Below are 17,572 nucleotides of genomic sequence, written 5' to 3'. Positions count from 1 at the left end.
ACATTACTTCAAAATCTCCTGTTGGTGTTCAACTGCCCAAAGGACCCCTAAAATCTCCTAGGAGAACATTAAATCCATTTCAGTGGCCTTCAGAACCTCCCAAAGTACCCAAGGACCTCCTTGACCCATATTTGTTGTGATATATAAAATATATCATAAAATGAGTAGTTAAAATCTCTCAATCTGACTGGTTGATAGCCAAGGTACAATAAGTGTATATCATGGTGCAAAGGCTTTCAGATGCGGGCCTTGAAGCAGGAGAGATAATGTCCGTAAGTGAGAACAAACATGACAGCTCTCTCCAGAACTACTGACAACCAAAGCTCAGTGTCTGAAGACGGTGGAGCAGCATCCTCACCACACCAAGCAATGCATCTCCTAACAAAATCAGTGGGCCTAATGTTATGGCAAGCACTTTGCATCGTGACCCCAGTGATGGTGGACAGTTTTTCCATGGGTGTAAAATTAATGGGAACGTTCAAATTAATGTGAATGAACTCTGGTTAGAGCGGCAATTAGCTTGAATGTTAGTTTAGCAGTTTATTAACATTGCATAGCAATGACAGGCAGTTATTTAATAAACTGTTTTCATTTGATTGTGTCTATAATTTTTATATTGTAATATTTGGTAAGCAATATCTCACTCCTCGCGGTGGTATATTGTGATCATACCACAGCAAAGGGGGTTGTCTCCACTGCGCATCAGGCCGAACAATGCCCCTTAGCTATGATATAATCACAATGTACAACAGCCAGTCATGAGATAATGCTTAAATAATGCATAAAGACTGAACAAAAAACAGGAACACACTCAACCAGTCTACCACAGCTCATATTGAATGTATTCCTTCTTAAAGTTCTAAATATAAAGTTCTAAATATTTAAAGACAGTATTTGACCTTGAAGTGAAAAGGACTTTATGATGATTCATGGGAACCATGCAAATTACAACATTTGGATAAAACTAGTCCTGTATCACACACTTTCTGCATTTTAGTTTTGTCTGTATAACTATGTATGCACATTAAGTTCAATTGTTCTGTCTTCATATTAGCTGAGAAAGCATTTCTTTTCCAATACATATGTCATTGGTTGATAATTTGAAGGCGTATTTGCTTTTCAGGGGACAGCTTGAGAGAATCTTAAGTGGTGACAAAACCCTCCCTCAAGCTAAATGTGACGAAACTAGCCACTGAGTAAAATCAACCATAAGATGAAACATCAGAGGAACCATCCAGAAAGCACAGCACATTCAACTACTGGTCACTCCAAAGTCATCACATCAATTCCAGCCTATAATCAATGTCTGTCTAACTGCTGCTAAATGTGTTTTCTGACCAACTGCTGAGAGAAGAACAGGGCCAGCGAAGTTAAAAAAAACACTCATCCAGACTAATGAAAGATAGGTTGGTTATTACCAGTCATTACTGAGTGGTTGGGCAGAGACCACAGACATTCCTCCTGACAAAACACACTCACACTGTGGTTGTCAACTTTCAGTTTTCTGCTTTCACTGCAGTTTTACTGTGCTTATTTTTCTCATATACACATTTAAGTGACATTTAACAGAAAAAAATCAACACTTTATTCTCTCTTTGAATCTGTCTTTTTTCATATTTGCCTCTTTTTTTTTCTTTTTTTTTCTTTTATTGTATCTGCCTCTGTGTCCATTGTCTGTGTGTTTCTCTCCCCTTCTCCCGGCAGATGGATGGTGGGTGGTCAGGTAAGGGTTAAGTGCTCTGCTCTATAAATTCTGCTTTAAGAGACTGCTGGAAGCTACTGGTTCAGCCTTTAAATACAGTCATTTGACACATCCCGACAGGGGCTCGTAGCAGAGAGCATCTGCTGACCCAAACTCAGGCTTTAAGGCAAGTTCGTGTGTCAGTGTCACACTGCTTTGGACGGCATGAAGGCTCTGTTATTCACCTGTATGCTGGTGCCGTGGCTGGTGGCTGCCTCGGCCAGGAGGTTTGACCAGGACTCACAGCTGATACCGGGATCTCTACCTGGCAGGGAGCTGAACAGATACTTCAGTGAGCATTTGAAATCAAGGAGGGCTAGGGTAAGAATATTTATTATTTACAATGTGCCTCTCTGCCAAAAATGTTCCCTTAAATAACTGCATAAATGCATTTATTAAAAGTATACTAAAAGTATACTTAACTTTACTAATTTGTTCAAGCTTGAGCACATTTACTGCAGTAGTCCAATGTCAATCCAATGTCAAGACAATCTTTACACTTGTGGTCACTGTTACATAATAATTCATGGTGATTTAAAGACAAATTCATTAAGACAAATAAAAAATATGCATCTTGTGTATCGAATTAAATGAAAAGGGAAAAAAAATAATTCTGCTTATGTTACAGTAAATATGAGCATGGACACACACCATGATTTTGGTCAGACCAAACAAATTTCTCTTAGAGGGACAGTTTAAGACAAGATCATAAAAGATTTTTTAAAACAAGCGATAAGATAAAATATAAGATTAGACTCGCCAATCCCCATGAGAGGACTTAAGTCATGTTTAATAGTTGGCAATTTGAAGATCCATAATCCAGCCACATGATTCAAAAAGATAATAATCCACTTCATCGTTTAGTCACTTAATTTGTTTTTTCTTACTTGGTAATGACAGAATCTGTTAGCACTTGACCATCGTCCTCATTCATCATGCTCACAGTTTCAATACACACACACACAAACACCTTGCTGTGTCTAACCTGTTATTTTACCCGACCAAACCCTGAATCAACCACGCTAACCCTCGACTAACCACACTAACCTCTTCAAGAAATATCTGGATAAGCCAAAACCAAACTCTGGTCTGGTTCCTCCTTCGGGGAAATGCTGGCAGGAAGTGAAAAACCCACAAACAATTCAGAAAACAGTTGGGAGAGAAATAAGTGTAAGAGAATACGTCTATGAAATGTAACTTGAGTTTTAATGAGTAAATACTTAATTTGGGACCAGCTGTTTTTCATACAAGACTGTTAGTGCCAGACACTTCAGAGGCAGGCCTCATATTTCCTTGTTTTGATTGGTTTGAGTTAAGAGACCCTGCAGCAGGGTTGGGGTTGGTATTTTGCTTAGGGATACTTTGATTGGTTGCAGCCACTCAAGGGGACTGGACACAGGTCTCAATGATGGAGGATAAACTAACCAACCATTAGACCAGTAGATGTTGGATTCCAGCTTGGATTAGCTATGTGTTTACTGGTGACAGATTAGTTCCCAGCAGATAACCTTTCAGATTCATGAGCTAAGTGGTGAATGGCTTGTTGATGATCCAAGCTACCCAGCCAAAGATGTGAATTTTCCAGGAGCTGTCCACAGGCCCATAACTCCTCAGGATGAAGGATGAAATTTATCACAACCTGCAAAGGTCTCAAAGCTTCTGGGGTAATGGGCTAAAAATGTACAAAACCTTGAAACTAACCTATTTCTTATTGGCTCCTATATGACAGCATTACAACACTGTTACACAGGCTTTACTTTATAAAACCTGATCATGGGTCACTGTGAGTACAAGGCATTTCTGAAAGATGAATTGACCAGGCAGTGATGCTTATCCACGAGAGCTGATTATCAGTGACAGATATCAGAGCCAGCAACTCAGGACAACAGTGAAAATCAAAAAGTCATACCACACAGTAAAAAAAGAGACTATTTCTTCAACACTGCAGCTGACAAATAACTAGAATCATGCACACTGCACCAGTTAAGGCTGTGGAAAGTTGTCCACCAGTAGCCAGCTGCAAAACATAATGTGGACTGCTATAGACATTGGCTGTTTGCCAATATAGCCTGGGAATCAATTTCAGATTGTTGATAATAAACGGAGTGTGTGTTGAGAATGACAGCAGAATTATGCCACAAATTGCATCCTCCTCTTAATTTCAACTCAGACCACTGTGTTGGCACAGTGGGACACCAGATGCAGGGGCTAGAGTTGGAAAATTCTGCCTCATAGGATTAACTCCTGTACAGTGTTTTGGTGTCTAAATCTTAAGAATCATGGACCTGTTACACAAACTGGATTGTATTTCATCTTCTCACCTGCGCTGAAGCAATATGCAAGCACCAACACAAACCCTTGTCTGCTTTTTGTACACAGCGGTATTTACTGTCTGAATGCCCACTTAGCCTTAGTTTAATAGACCAAACAGTGTCTGACTAAAGTTCTTGTTCTATAATAATTAACATAATGTTCAGTTACCACCCTTGCATATACAAATGATTCATAACAGTAAGACTTAATATCGCCACAGTCACTACTGCGTAAACTGTATTCTTCAAATAAAGTGGTGGCTTTACCTCGGTCTAAATGCTTGTGGCTGTGAGGGAAAGCTGTTAAACTGTCACTATTTTATCCAGTTTAACCATCATATCAAACCTCACCAAAACCTGACCACCTTGTTTAACTGTACTGACTGAAGAACAATTAATTTAGTATTTAATCTCTTACATGTGCAATTTAGTAAGGATATTTATATAATTTTGTTTCATCTTCATTTGATTCTTACCCAAAATATATGCTTACAATGTGTAAGCAAATTTCCAAAGCTGACTTCCCAACTTTGGTAATGTTTATGTTTTGCTCTACTCAATGAGCAGGCCACTGTATATGAACAGGTTGTGTTTTCTCCTGCAGAGGGCGCTGCCTCCTGCTGATGAACCTGATGACGGTCCAATCTCGGAGGGAGGAGATGTCTCTGGTAAGAGGAAGACCTGTTTACCTCTGGGCAGACATGAGAGAAGCTAATTCAGTTGATAAAGGAAGTTTAAAACTGCAGGCAAATTGTTTAAGATTGCTTTGACACCATTTGTTTATGGTTTGAGGGTCTGAAAAAGACAGTCAAAGACAAACTACAGATTTCTTAGAACAAGTTAGTCAGGGTTGTGTTGGGTTTGAACTCAGGAGCACATGTTGGTAAACAGCAATTATAGCCCGGGTGATTACCTCTAAAGACTTGAGGCATACTACCAAAACTCAGTGTGTTTCATAATATGTATGTCAAAGACCATTTTTGTAGGGTTTGGGGAACTCACTCCCATCAAAATAGTGTTATTGTGCTTACCAAGGTTTTACAATAACGTAAATACTTGTTCCTTTAGATTAGGTTAGGTTACGTTAGGGTAGGTGTGGTGAATTATGGAAAACTTGAACGTGAAAGCTAATAGCTAAGCTCCTAGTTATAGTCACATCAAGGCAAGGAGTGGCAAGTCAAATGTATTGTAGAGAACATTTAAAACAAAAACAAAAACAAGGGTTGACCGAAAGTATGTAGCTAACAGACAAAATCAAAGAAATGTTAAATTTATAGTAATAATTAAAGGAACTGAAGTGCAGTTGTAAAAGACTGGGTCTGTTAACCAGGATTTAAAAGTGGTGATAGGTGTTGAAGACCTGACAGTGAGAGGTAAACTATTCCACAGTTTGGGAGCAGCCAAGGAAAAAGCTGGGTCACATTTGGGCGTTGACTGGGAACTTGGAACAACAAGGAATAATTGATCAGAGGATCTGAGGAGTCTAAATGTAGAACAGGAACTGAGGAGATTAGAGATGTAAGCTAGTGCCAGTCCATGCAATGATTTAAAAACAAATAGAAATCTTAAAATTAATTCCATCTTTCACTTGTGACCCAGTGGAGAGAACTCAGTATAGGGGAAACATAGCCTCCCTCCTTAGTATCAGTGAGTAGTCTCGTTGCTGCATTTTGTATAGAGCTGCAATGACTAGTCAATTAATCAAAAGAAAATTAATTAACTTTGATAATCGATTGATAGCACAAGTGCCAAAAATTTGCTGGTTCCAGTAGTCAAGTCAGTCAAAGTTTTCCATCTTGCTTGCAACAGCTTCCCATTGACATGAATGGAAACAAAACGGTAGCAGATTATTCTGACGAAGGCTTGATGTTTGTGTGGTGCCTCTGTATTACAGACTTGCCCACCTGCCTGCTGTGTGTATGCCTGACTGGCTCAGTGTACTGTGAGGAGGTCAGTCCAGACATGACCTCTGTTCCCACCCTGCCAAAAGAGACGGCCTATCTGTATGCCCGCTTCAACAAGATCAAAAAGATCAGTGCCAAAGACTTTGCTGACATTGGTAAGTCTGAAAACTGTCTCCACCAAAATTTGTTGATTGGCCAACTAATTCTGACTAGCCATGTTATCAAAGACTGAAAGTTGGTGCCAAATGCCTGATCAGATACGTTGTCTTGTTCTTTGAAAAAATATTTCCAGATTGAAATTCTGTACTGCATTTTATTATTTAGAGAAAGCCCTTGTATAGCTGTTTGATTTTAAAGGGGCACTACATCACTTGGACAAGTGAAGATAAGTCATAGTTAGTCCTATTCAACCTGTGAAATCAGTTGTATAATGTCTAACTCATGATTGTGTCATAGTTATGCAATCAGGAAAATCTCAGCTTTTTAGAGAATACCAATTTATAACCTGCATTACAAACTGGATGTGTGTAGTTTGAAAGACGAGTCTAATAAAAAGACACTATGGAGTCAGGAACATTACTTTTAGTCACATTGGTGATGTGTCAGTAGGTTGGTCCACTACTTTGGTCCAGATTGAAATATCTCAGCAACTATTAGATGTATTGCCATGACATTTTGTGGTCCAAGTAGAATATATCATACTGACTATGGTAATCCCCTGATTTTTTCCTCTAGCACCACTATGAGGTTGACATGTTTGGTTTTGTTTTGGCTCAACGACTATTTAAGTGATTGCCATGTAATTGTATTTTTGTACAGATATCCATGGTGCCCACATGTAATTTGTATAGTTTAGAAGCACCGCATATGTGATGCATTTGGGGTGGCAACTTTACAAAGACACTAGCCCATGTGGCTGCACTCTGTCAGCTGGATTGATAACAAACCAAAAGTCGCTCTCCAAGAAGACTAGTTCATAAACATACATCTACAAAATATTTTTGGGCTGTCCATCTCAATAGTGTCTTGATCAAACAAGTCAGCTGGTTATCTGGTCTTCATCTTGGTCTTTAAATAGTACTACATTGTAAGAGATCTGCAATCGTCTGCAGATGGACAAAATACTGGTGGAACAATTTGACAGATGTCTCTAAAACTTGGTTGAACGGTGAAAGAACAAGAACCAGTTAACCTAAAATAGACCGTTCAAACCTGCAGGTGCTAAGGTTAGTGATGGCCAAATGGATGTAAATGTAAACTGTATTTAAAACATACCAATACTTAATGCTAAACACAAACTTAGAGGGATGCTAGATTTTGTACAACATTTTTGCAACATTTATATGGTGGTATAACAATAACAGCAGTCTTTTTTCTATCTGTCAACAGTGACTCTGAAAAGGATTGACCTGACGGGGAACCTCATCTCAGAGATTGAGGACGGGGCATTCTCTAAGCTACCCCTGCTTGAGGAATTGTCTCTGGCTGAGAACAAACTGGTCAAACTTCCTATGCTCCCTCCCAAACTCACAACCTTCAATGCTAACAACAATCTCCTCAAAACCAAGGGTGTCAAAGCTAATGCTTTCAAGGTACACATCATCTCTCATTTTTTTCAATATGTCCCAACCTAAACTAAAAGGATAGGGATTGGGGCAAGTAAAGGCTTTTTTTTTTTTAAATAAATGATCAGAACTATTTATCTATCATTAGCGAGTAGTCTGCAGAGATATGAACAAATAAACTAAAGCCTCAATGAAATACCAAAACGGACATTGAGCCATGTGAGCTGTGCTCACTTTCTTCATGCTGAAGATAAAGACTGGCTGTCCAAATCCTGTCTTGTGAATCTCCTCTCTGTGCAAATATTATACAACATGCAACAAGATACTATGCAACAACACTTTAGATTATTGTACAACATATTATAAGAAGCGATTAAGGGAAAGCTTGGATGGAGCCTATATTTTCTTACCGCAGAGCTTTCATATATCTTAATTATTTAGCTCAATAGCTTAACATTTTGGGAAATACAATAATTTTCAAGAGTAAGATGAGAAGATTGAAGTCTGTGGTTTAAGGGGGAATCACATATTGCAACTATCTGTTGAGGAACAATAGTTTACATCCACCAAGTACTTCTGTGCAGTGTCTCCAGTTTCCCCAACCATTGCCCGTCCCCCAACGGGACCACCCGCCCAAAAGGTGTTAATTACTGACTCTTAGTGAGTGTATATGCTAAGATAACCACATCCAGACTTTCGCTTCATACTTAATGGACAAACATGAGCTTGATATCAATCTTTTCATCTCACTCACAAAAAGAAAACTCCCAAGATATTAACAGATCTATATAAGTGTTGTCACTACTATTCCCAAAGTATATCTAGTTTAAACAGTGTGTTCATTACAGTCGGGTATGCTGTATACAGTATACTTGCAAATACACAACTAAAAACAACTGTTTAATCAACTGGGTCTCCACTGTGTACATTTTTTCCCCTAACAGAAATTGACCAAGCTGATCAACCTGTACCTGGCCGAGAACCAGCTGGAAGCTGTTCCACACATCCCAGAGAGCGTTAGGATCTTACATCTACAGGTTTGTATATTTTACTGACAAAATAAACATGAATAAATTGACTTCAGAAACTACTGGCATCCTCTAATTGCTATACAAGTTACTGTGTTATAGATTTAATTTAAAATGGATTACATTCATAAATTTTTGCCACAGTTTAGTGAGATTGTCATCAAGATTACAGTATTACACGCCCTGAGGATGGATGACTCTGTCAGCTAAGATGTTACTCTGTTACATTCTCAATATTCTCAATTTTCATTTCCTCCAGAACAACAACATCACTGAGGTCAACACAGACACCTTCTGTAGGTCCAATGACACCTACTACCTACGACCAAGCCTCAGTGAGGTCCGTATGGATGGCAACCCCGTGGTATTGTCTAAATATCCTGACAGCTTCACTTGTATGAAGGTACTGCCTGTCGGACGGTACCGCTGAGGAGGCAGAAACTTTACTGTAGCCCCTTCGATGCTGATGGAGCAGTTTTCCCACAACAGAGTGCTGGGGGGATACCGCGACGTTCTGGATTTTGGGGCACTGGTCCCATGATTGGGATAAAGGTGTCAACATTTTTACTTCAGTAAACCTACAAACAGCTTCTGACACTGTCAGGTCAAAATGAAAGTAAAGGTCTAGAATTGAAGGCATTTCTCTACTTATCTAATGGCCTTCATCAGTTCTACTGACTGGTGGGGCGTATCAGGCATTTAAACTTCTGCAAGAAGTTGCACAAGAGAGTTCTTGAGAGTCATCAGAGTCACATGAATTGGTGCAAAACCATCCAAGAAGATGTGTGAAGTCCTCAATATGCTCCAAACAAACTATTTCGTCTGACCCCATCTTAAGTCAAGTGTTTCTACCTGTTCTGAAAAGCCTGCCATCATAGCCCCATCCTGGCTGCACCTGATTGCCTTGCTCCGTACAAAGCTTGTCCAACACAGCCATTGATTCAGCCATCTGAAATGGGGCTTCAGATGCTATTAAATGATTTGACACACTTTGTTTGAAGCATACTGAGGCCTTGACACTGGGACTGTAAGTGGCAGATGGCCTAAATGGTTTAGGCCACTTGTTCAGAAGACACCACAGGTGAGGGGCCTTCTGAGTGTCTTTTTCATGCCAGTAGAACTTACGTAACCCATTGAATGAGTGGAGAAGCGTCAGCACCTCTAAAACTACAGTCCAATTAATCGTTTCATTTCGACCTGACGCTGTGGTACCTGGATGAATGAAACTAATCTACACAGACAGCTTGTGACATTGAACTAACACACACCTGCAGCCAAAAGCCAACAGGTTTGCTTGAAAGTATTACTATTAGTTTAAAACACAAAAGGTCAATGTTTTCACAGTCTTTGTGAAATGAATTATAAAATAAGTATTTTGTTCTAATAAGTAACTATTATTCCCCCCCCCCAAAAAAATCAAGATATTGCTGCAAATTTCCAGATATCCTTACTGCTTTTCCAGACTTAAACAAGTATCTTCAACAAGTGTAAAATCTCTCATCTCAAGATTTTACACTAAATTAACAACAAAATGTTTCAGAATACCACACCAAGTAAAATATGTCCAACAGCTGCGGACCCACATGTTTTTATAGCCTTGCAAATTTAGATTACAGTTTTCATCTCACTCAAGGGGCATTCCATCTGGACATACGTCACTGCAACAATAATATATGACTGAACTGCAAATTTTGATTATAAGCATTAATAGTAGTGAATGTGAGACTTTGGCTGGCATTGAACCGAACACATTCCAACAATATCAAAAGTTTTCACAACTGAATGAAAATGTTAATGCAGTTAATGTAAGAAATGAGGAATGTTTTTAGATGTTTTTGCTAAACCACATCCCAATAATAGTATTTTTGCAGTGAATATTTTACAAAATCCTTGTGTCAGTAGGAATAAAACAGAATTTAAGTACTTTCAGTCATAAAAAAGGAATACTTGATCCGTGCAGGTTGATTCTTAGTCTTATTTTCTTCAACTGAAGCTTGTAACATGACAGTGAAAAAAAGTTTCTGATATGGCACTTAAAGGAGCCTATGAACATTGTGAGCATTTCTCATTACATGAATTGTATGTTGCTTGGAGATTTCTTACATATCAGACTGTTGATCCCAGCTAACTCAGAAATCTTATCATTAGGTTGTCTTGAAATGTCAGCAGGAATAGTCTGTAAATACTTTTTTCATCAAATGTCTCTGAAAAATGACTAGAAATGAACACAATTGGCTTTGCCATTGTGTGAATTAATTTGACTTTTAATTATACCATTAAATGACTCTCCATAAGGGCAATGACCATGTAAACTTATCCACCTGCAGGCTTTCTTAAGTACTGTGTGACCTATCATCACTTACTTTTTTAATTTATAGACTCCAGTTAAAGTGAACTGGGGAACAATGTATCTATGAACTATAGTAATGTGAAAGTTACTCTTCTATATTTTGTCTTCTTTTAAAATGTCTTGCTTGTGTCCCTAACTCTTCCCTTCCAGTAATAAAATTTACTTTAGAAATTATTACTTATGTGAATAAGACAGTGGTGTACAGGAAGATGTGTATGTGACATGGCTTTTTGTTTAAGATGTTTTAATAAAGTTAAACTTTTTTAATTAAAATGTGTTTGGAATCATTGTTTGAGTCTGCTTCACATGTAGGGAGTGTTAATTCTAAGCCTAAAGTATAAGTTCTGGCAAAAAAAGGTTGGATTTACACTTGATGCACAGGGTTGTAGCGGTGGTTATGGCAGTGCAGTTGTAAATATTTACAGCATAGTTTTTTATTAATAGTTTAGCTTTGGATTTTATCCCTTGATAGCACCACCACAAAACTCAATATTTATAGTTTATATATTGTGTCCTTCACTTTGCCATATACTGAATAGTGACAAATGGAAGGTTGCCCTTGTCTCATTTCTTATGTCTCATAGACTTATGGCTTGCTTGCAGTTGTTGTGTTTACGTCCTTTCATTCACTGACATAGAGAGCAGTGATCATAGTGACCAGAAGGTTTGCAGTGGACATGTCTATGAAAAGCAGCAGATAACTGAGTCTTACATACTTAATGTTGTTTTCACTGTCTGCAATCTCCACTGGCATCAAAAACTTGCAGGAGAAAACACAAGCAGCCCAAGCTGACCGATCTATGTGGTATCCCCATAAAGCCGATGTGTAGTTACATTTTTAACGAGATGCATGTCAGCTACAAGGCAGCAATGGAACCTACAGTATAAACGTACTCACCATGGCTACATCGTATCCCCTTAACAGAGAACAATACATCCAACTTAACACAGCCATGGGACCGCTACTCCTGCGGTCAAAGCATGAAAACTCAAGCCCCACACACAACTTCAACATCCACCTTATATTCCAAGCCCTTCTCAACCCCTACAGGTTGAAATGTTCATTACACCCCACAGTACTAAAGTTTTCCACTGAAAGAACTTCACAAGATACTGATCATGGCAGACTGTTCATGAAGACAGTTTGAGGTTATTTGGTTTACTTTCAGTCCTTCAATAGCAGCCGCCCTCATTGCGATTGCCGCTGAAGGACCTCCCATGCCAATCAACGTACATGTCATCCAATCAATACCAATAAATATCAGCACAGGAATGTCATAGATATGTTTGAGGTGTTTTAGAAACAATGTCTTCCTTACGTAGTTTGTGCACAGAGAGAACATGGACTAGTTCATTTTTACACTGTAAAATGTCCTGCTCAGTATGTACGGTATATTCATCATAATTTTTTAATGTCCAAATATATGGGATCCTTATCAAAAATGTTTGTTAAATCAAAAAACAAATACTGATGATATATTTTCATCAAATGGGTTTGACTTTCAGATATAGACAGAACGGCGCTCCAGTCTTAGCTATCATTATTAATTTGTCAGTCTTTACAAAGTCGCCATCTTTAAGCTTCCAATAGCATAGCAAAAACACTAACTGCATTACTCCATTCCCCATGGCTGACTGTTGAGTCTGTGATGTGATGTTTGTGCATCTGTATGCAGAGATATCTAACACTAATATGTCCACAGTGGATGGCAATCAATAATTGGCCACATGCTTGTAAATGCTTGTGGTTTGTAACTGGTATGTACCCAACTAGCCCTGTGAAACAGTGATTGGTTGGTTAATGTCATGGTTAATGTTAAGGTTCCTAGCCTGGATTGTGTTTTATATTTTTATTTGTTTAATCTTCTAGGCACATGTTCATGTCTGTGTGTCATTAAAGCATGGAAATCAGCATACACAGCACTTCCCACATTACAGCAGAATAGTTACAATGGGAATTACATTTTTTCCATAATAACACTGAAGAAAATGCAAGTAAAGCAAAATAAGAGTTTAGAGCACACAGGCCAGTATGGAAAATGTGGGTTAATCCTCCTTCAGCCCCGCCAACTTGGCAGAACTTTACATTCTCCAAGTAAACAGGAGAATAGGTTCCATATTGCTTCTGCAGCTTGATTTACTATTTGACATTTTACTGCTAGCTCTTCAGTAAAGTCACACCATGATATTTACCACGCCCACACTAACTCACATCCACTGCATTAACCTTAATTTTTGTAATCTTTCATCAGCCTGATTCTAAGCAGTTCACAAACAGTAGACTCTGTATAAAGGGGCACATTTTTAGAGGTGTCACTGTAATTTTGTCATGGTTAGAAGAGCTGACAACCATCTTTTAACTTTAAAATGATATTCTCTGTAATCTGGACAACAGAAGAAAGTCCACATACACAGACTAAGGCTGGCACTATAACTCATTCACCCAGTCATCCACCTAGCTACTTTATCTCTATGCTCACTTACCTTGCCTGAAAATTAACTGTTCTGAAAATTAAGATGAGCGATAATCTTTCACCAGACTTCTCCAGAAGACCAGCATTGATAAGGTTTTCCACGCATTGGTTTGGGAGTCCACATGGGTTCACATGAAATTTACTCTTAAACTTGATTATCAGGCTTACACTGTTTATCTGCTTTGAAGGTAGGGAGACAAAGGGAGATAAAACCTGAGGCCAGTCCCTTCAGGGCTACAAAGAGACTCGCTGACCTTCTGGTTTGACCCTCCAACCTCTAAGGTGGACAAGACAACAAGGTACCGCCATTGACAGATGAGGGTGATACCTATCCCGGTCAAGCAGAGGTTAAATGTTATTCCCAGCCTGAAGCTCTCATTTTTGGCCTGACTGCCCTCACACTGACTAATGGACCATCTGGTCTCCCAATTGAAGGAATTCAGGATGGACTTATGCATGTGGTCCCCCACAAATAATGCCAATGTCATTGAGCAATAAGTGTAAAATGTTTCCTCGTGTTTATACAAACAATTAAAGAAAAGCTGCAGCAATCTCCATGGGCCAAAATACTGCCCAGTTTCATGAAAATGTGATCAGTAATATTAAACACATTGCATAGGAGGAAAGGACCAACCTGGCCAGATCCAGAGTGGTCCTCCATATTCATTGTGACGAACAAATAGTTTGTCATGTGTCAACAACAACACACAAATGATTAAACACAATGCAAAGATGAGTGATTGTGACGTTGCCAGTTTGAAATCCATTTCAGTACGGGAGTGTCTTCACTAACCTGGAAGTGCTGGAAGGTTCTGCGCCGGTCATCACATCTGTCTGAGAAAGCCCTTAGAGTCCTGAAGAACAGCAGAAGATCCTTGCTCTCCTCCACCCTAAAATGACATTTGCATACATAATAAAAATACTTTTTTTTCCAAAGGGGATTTATTAGTTCTGCCCCCTCAAAGTTGATGATTACAATTATTAGTATAGGTGTAATAAAATATCCATAGCAAAAACAAAATGTGACCATATGCATTGTTGAGCTGAAAAACAGATGTCAATATAATGTAAATGTGATCAGTTATGACTCCCAAAAGGTAGCACTTTTTGTTTGAATACAACCAATCCAAGAGCATGCTATAAAATGTCATCCATTAACACTGTAAACAGTCAGAAATCTCAGCTGCAGCCGGAATATGTTGACAAGTCTTACCAAGACTAAAGGTCAACACACATCAGCAGCGTGTAATGAGCGTATGATGAACACTTGCACCCATGTTTTTCTATGTAGGCCCACACACCAGCAGCTAACTGTCATCGCAGGTTGACCAAAGTATCGGACAAATTACAATTTTAACCTACTCATGTCACTAGAGGAAAAGACAGGGGACCAAGCTGTTACAATTCATCCTGAGGTGGACATGACTGTCCGTCCATCCAATTGTTGTTGAGATATTTCACTCAGAACTAAAGTGGTAAAGACTTTGGTTCTTTAAAAAAAAGTATTACAATTCATAGGATATGTCCAAAAACCAAACACTTTGTATCTTCAAATGCTTTATCATTCACACACAAAAAACAAGCGGATTAGCTAAATGTCACAACAGCAATAGCAAAAAAATGTTTTGGTCTGGTTCACTCTGTCTGAGTGAGCCTGGGACATTCTGTTAAAGGCTTTCCAGAGTTTTCCATGGGGGCCCGGGGCTACACGGCAGCCGGGTGAAGTTTCCAGAGACTGTTATTTCACACAGAGCTGATGGAAACATGGCAGCACACTCCTATATAATGGAGCACCACCAAAAAGACAGAGACAGAGAGACAGAGAGAGAGAGATTCCTGGTTTGATATTGTAATTGAACTAATCTGGTCTTACCGGATCTGAATGATGCAGTTTGATAAATTATATTTTCACTGTGGAACTGATTTAAAACATGCAGGTTGTCAATGCAAAAACCTTATGCAGTGATTCCAATGTGGCATGTGGACTTGGAGAGTTTTAGTGGTTTTTAATTCATTATCCAAAAGAGGCAATAAAGTTTGTTTGCAGCAAACTGTGCCAAAAAGATCACATTAATTAAACAAACCTATTTTTGTACTACATCGTAAATAACTAGAGACATCACTATAAAGTCAAGAGGTTGTGATATGTAGCACAACAAGCTAGCGAATTACTGTCAATGGAACTGCATTCCCACGCATGTACAGTGGCATCTGTCCTACACGGAATGACTCTTGGACGACTGAAAACGAGATCGCTGGTATTAGTCTTTGTAGCAGTTGCTAAATAAACTAACTTGCCCATACTCTTCAGGGCAAAGGAACATGTCACCAAGTGCAACAGTGTGGTTCATTGATGGGTTTTTAACACTTTTTGGACAATAACAGAGGTCTACGGCACAGAGGAATAAGATTTATCAAGCTTTGGATAAACACACAATACTTGTAAGTAGGATCGATTCATTTTCGGTTGGCTCTGCACATGACTTTTGTTGACAAGAAGAAAAATAAAGAAAATCACCATCCTTATCCTTTAATTTTCTTTCACACATAAAGAAAGTGACATCCCAATTCTTTATCCCACCTAACAAAGATCTGATTGGCAAGGTTGTTTTTCCAACATGGAAAACAGGCACACCACAAGAAAATCTGAGCTACAGGCAGTGCTTCAGAAATCTGGAACAAGGCTATTGACACTTCATCCTGCACCACTTCCAAGTCAAATTATTGACTTTAGCCTACATATGAAATATCAGAATCTAAAGGGTAGATTTCCATAAAACTTACTGACTATATTCATGCTCCCCAACATACTGAATCCTTTTGATTTTAATGACCCCATGTGCATAAAACAATTGGATGTTGCAGCCCCATACACAAAGAAAACCAGAGAATGTTTTGTTTTCATCTTTCAATTTGAAATACATTTTTATGACTACATAGCAAAACTAGTTTAATGGCGCCGTCCAAAATTAATCTACGTATACTGTAAATATTGTCATGTCCTTAAAGCACCCAGCATCTTGAAAGTAAACCTCCCATTTTGCGTCAGAGTTGACTGATATCTCCTGCTGCTGTCCTGACCTCAGCACAGTTTGGCCTCACACTATCAGCCTGGTTCGGAGCAGGAAAAACAAACTGTACTTCAGAAACCCGCCAGCTTGGATCAGTGTTTCTACAACCACAGGCTGAGAGTCAAAGTGGCTCATGGATCAATTGGCGTGGATCCCCACATGACAAGAGCAGCACTGTGTTTTAATGGCAAAGGTTCATGGGGACAGTTTGACATCATTCAGTCTGCCTTGAGTCCTGTGAGCCCATCCCAGCCCACTGTTGATATAGTGCATCAACAACGTTTCCACATCACAGTCTCTTGCTAACAGTTAGGCAACAAGAGTTTTCAAGTGTTCTGCTAAGTAACAATTGGACAAAAGTGAGACTACTTCTACACCAAGTCATTTAATATTTAATAGATTGTTTGCATGTGAAAATGATGGGCGTCTACACTAGTGTTTCCAAGTCGTTTTTGTAATAAAAACTCTGTCCACAATAAACACCCGAACAACAGTTAAAAACGGCTACATTTCTTCTCCTGTGTCCTCTTTTCAGTTGGCAAACAACAAAACTGTGCATCACAGCCAACAATCTGGTAAGGAGTGGGACAGACAGCCCACTTAACCTCTGTTCTGTTCTCTTGACAGACAACTTGACTTTCAAATAGTGATTTAATTGCAGCTCATAAACACTAAATGTTAACCTGCAAGTCATTCCCAAACTGCTGTGCTGCGGTGCCAATGAAATCATTATTTTATGATTGAGACTTCAATATGAATACAGGTTAATGAAGACCGTTATGCTGTGTGATCAGCTATACTGACGTTTTAAATGAGTGATCACAGAGAGGTGACAGAAACTTCCTCTCAACTTTATGTTTTCCACACACAAACTAAAACAGCATGCTAGCATTTAAGATTTATTCACCGTTTTGGGAAAGGCTTGGATTTAAGGTGAGAAAAACACCAGGTTAGTGAGGACGAAGGACTGAAACAGGGGGAAAAAATTTTTAAATTAAATTTAACTAGCCTAATTTGGATGTATTCTGAGTTTCTTCACTTCAACACCAGTCTTGTCTGTCAGGCTTATGAAAAACACATATGAAGTAACACAAAGTGGAGGGCAATAATACAATGTTACATTACAT

At 38.9% G+C, this 17,572-nt stretch overlaps 2 protein-coding genes across 3 annotated transcripts in view; one reads left to right on the top strand and one right to left on the bottom strand.

The window, feature by feature from the left end:
• LOC121894051 (centromere protein P) overlaps positions 1 to 17,572 on the bottom strand; it is a 119,003-nt gene that overhangs the window by 91,236 nt on the left and 10,195 nt on the right. For both annotated transcript variants that reach the window (XM_042406364.1, XM_042406365.1), the window contains exon 6: positions 14,168 to 14,264. In XM_042406364.1, coding sequence (XP_042262298.1) covers positions 14,168 to 14,264 — 97 coding nt within the window. The remainder of the gene's footprint in view (positions 1 to 14,167; positions 14,265 to 17,572) is intronic.
• On the top strand, positions 1,273 to 11,171 carry ogna (osteoglycin, paralog a). Its single transcript, XM_042406366.1, is given in 7 exon segments — positions 1,273 to 2,034; positions 4,589 to 4,625; positions 4,628 to 4,721; positions 5,948 to 6,112; positions 7,347 to 7,549; positions 8,467 to 8,559; positions 8,810 to 11,171. Coding segments are annotated over 7 exon segments (891 nt in total). The 5' UTR covers positions 1,273 to 1,906; the 3' UTR covers positions 8,981 to 11,171.

This window comes from Thunnus maccoyii, chromosome 3 (genome assembly GCF_910596095.1).
Source record: "Thunnus maccoyii chromosome 3, fThuMac1.1, whole genome shotgun sequence".
In the NCBI taxonomy this organism is placed as follows: Eukaryota; Metazoa; Chordata; class Actinopteri; order Scombriformes; family Scombridae; genus Thunnus; species Thunnus maccoyii.
This window is presented reverse-complemented; position numbering and strand designations above follow the sequence as displayed.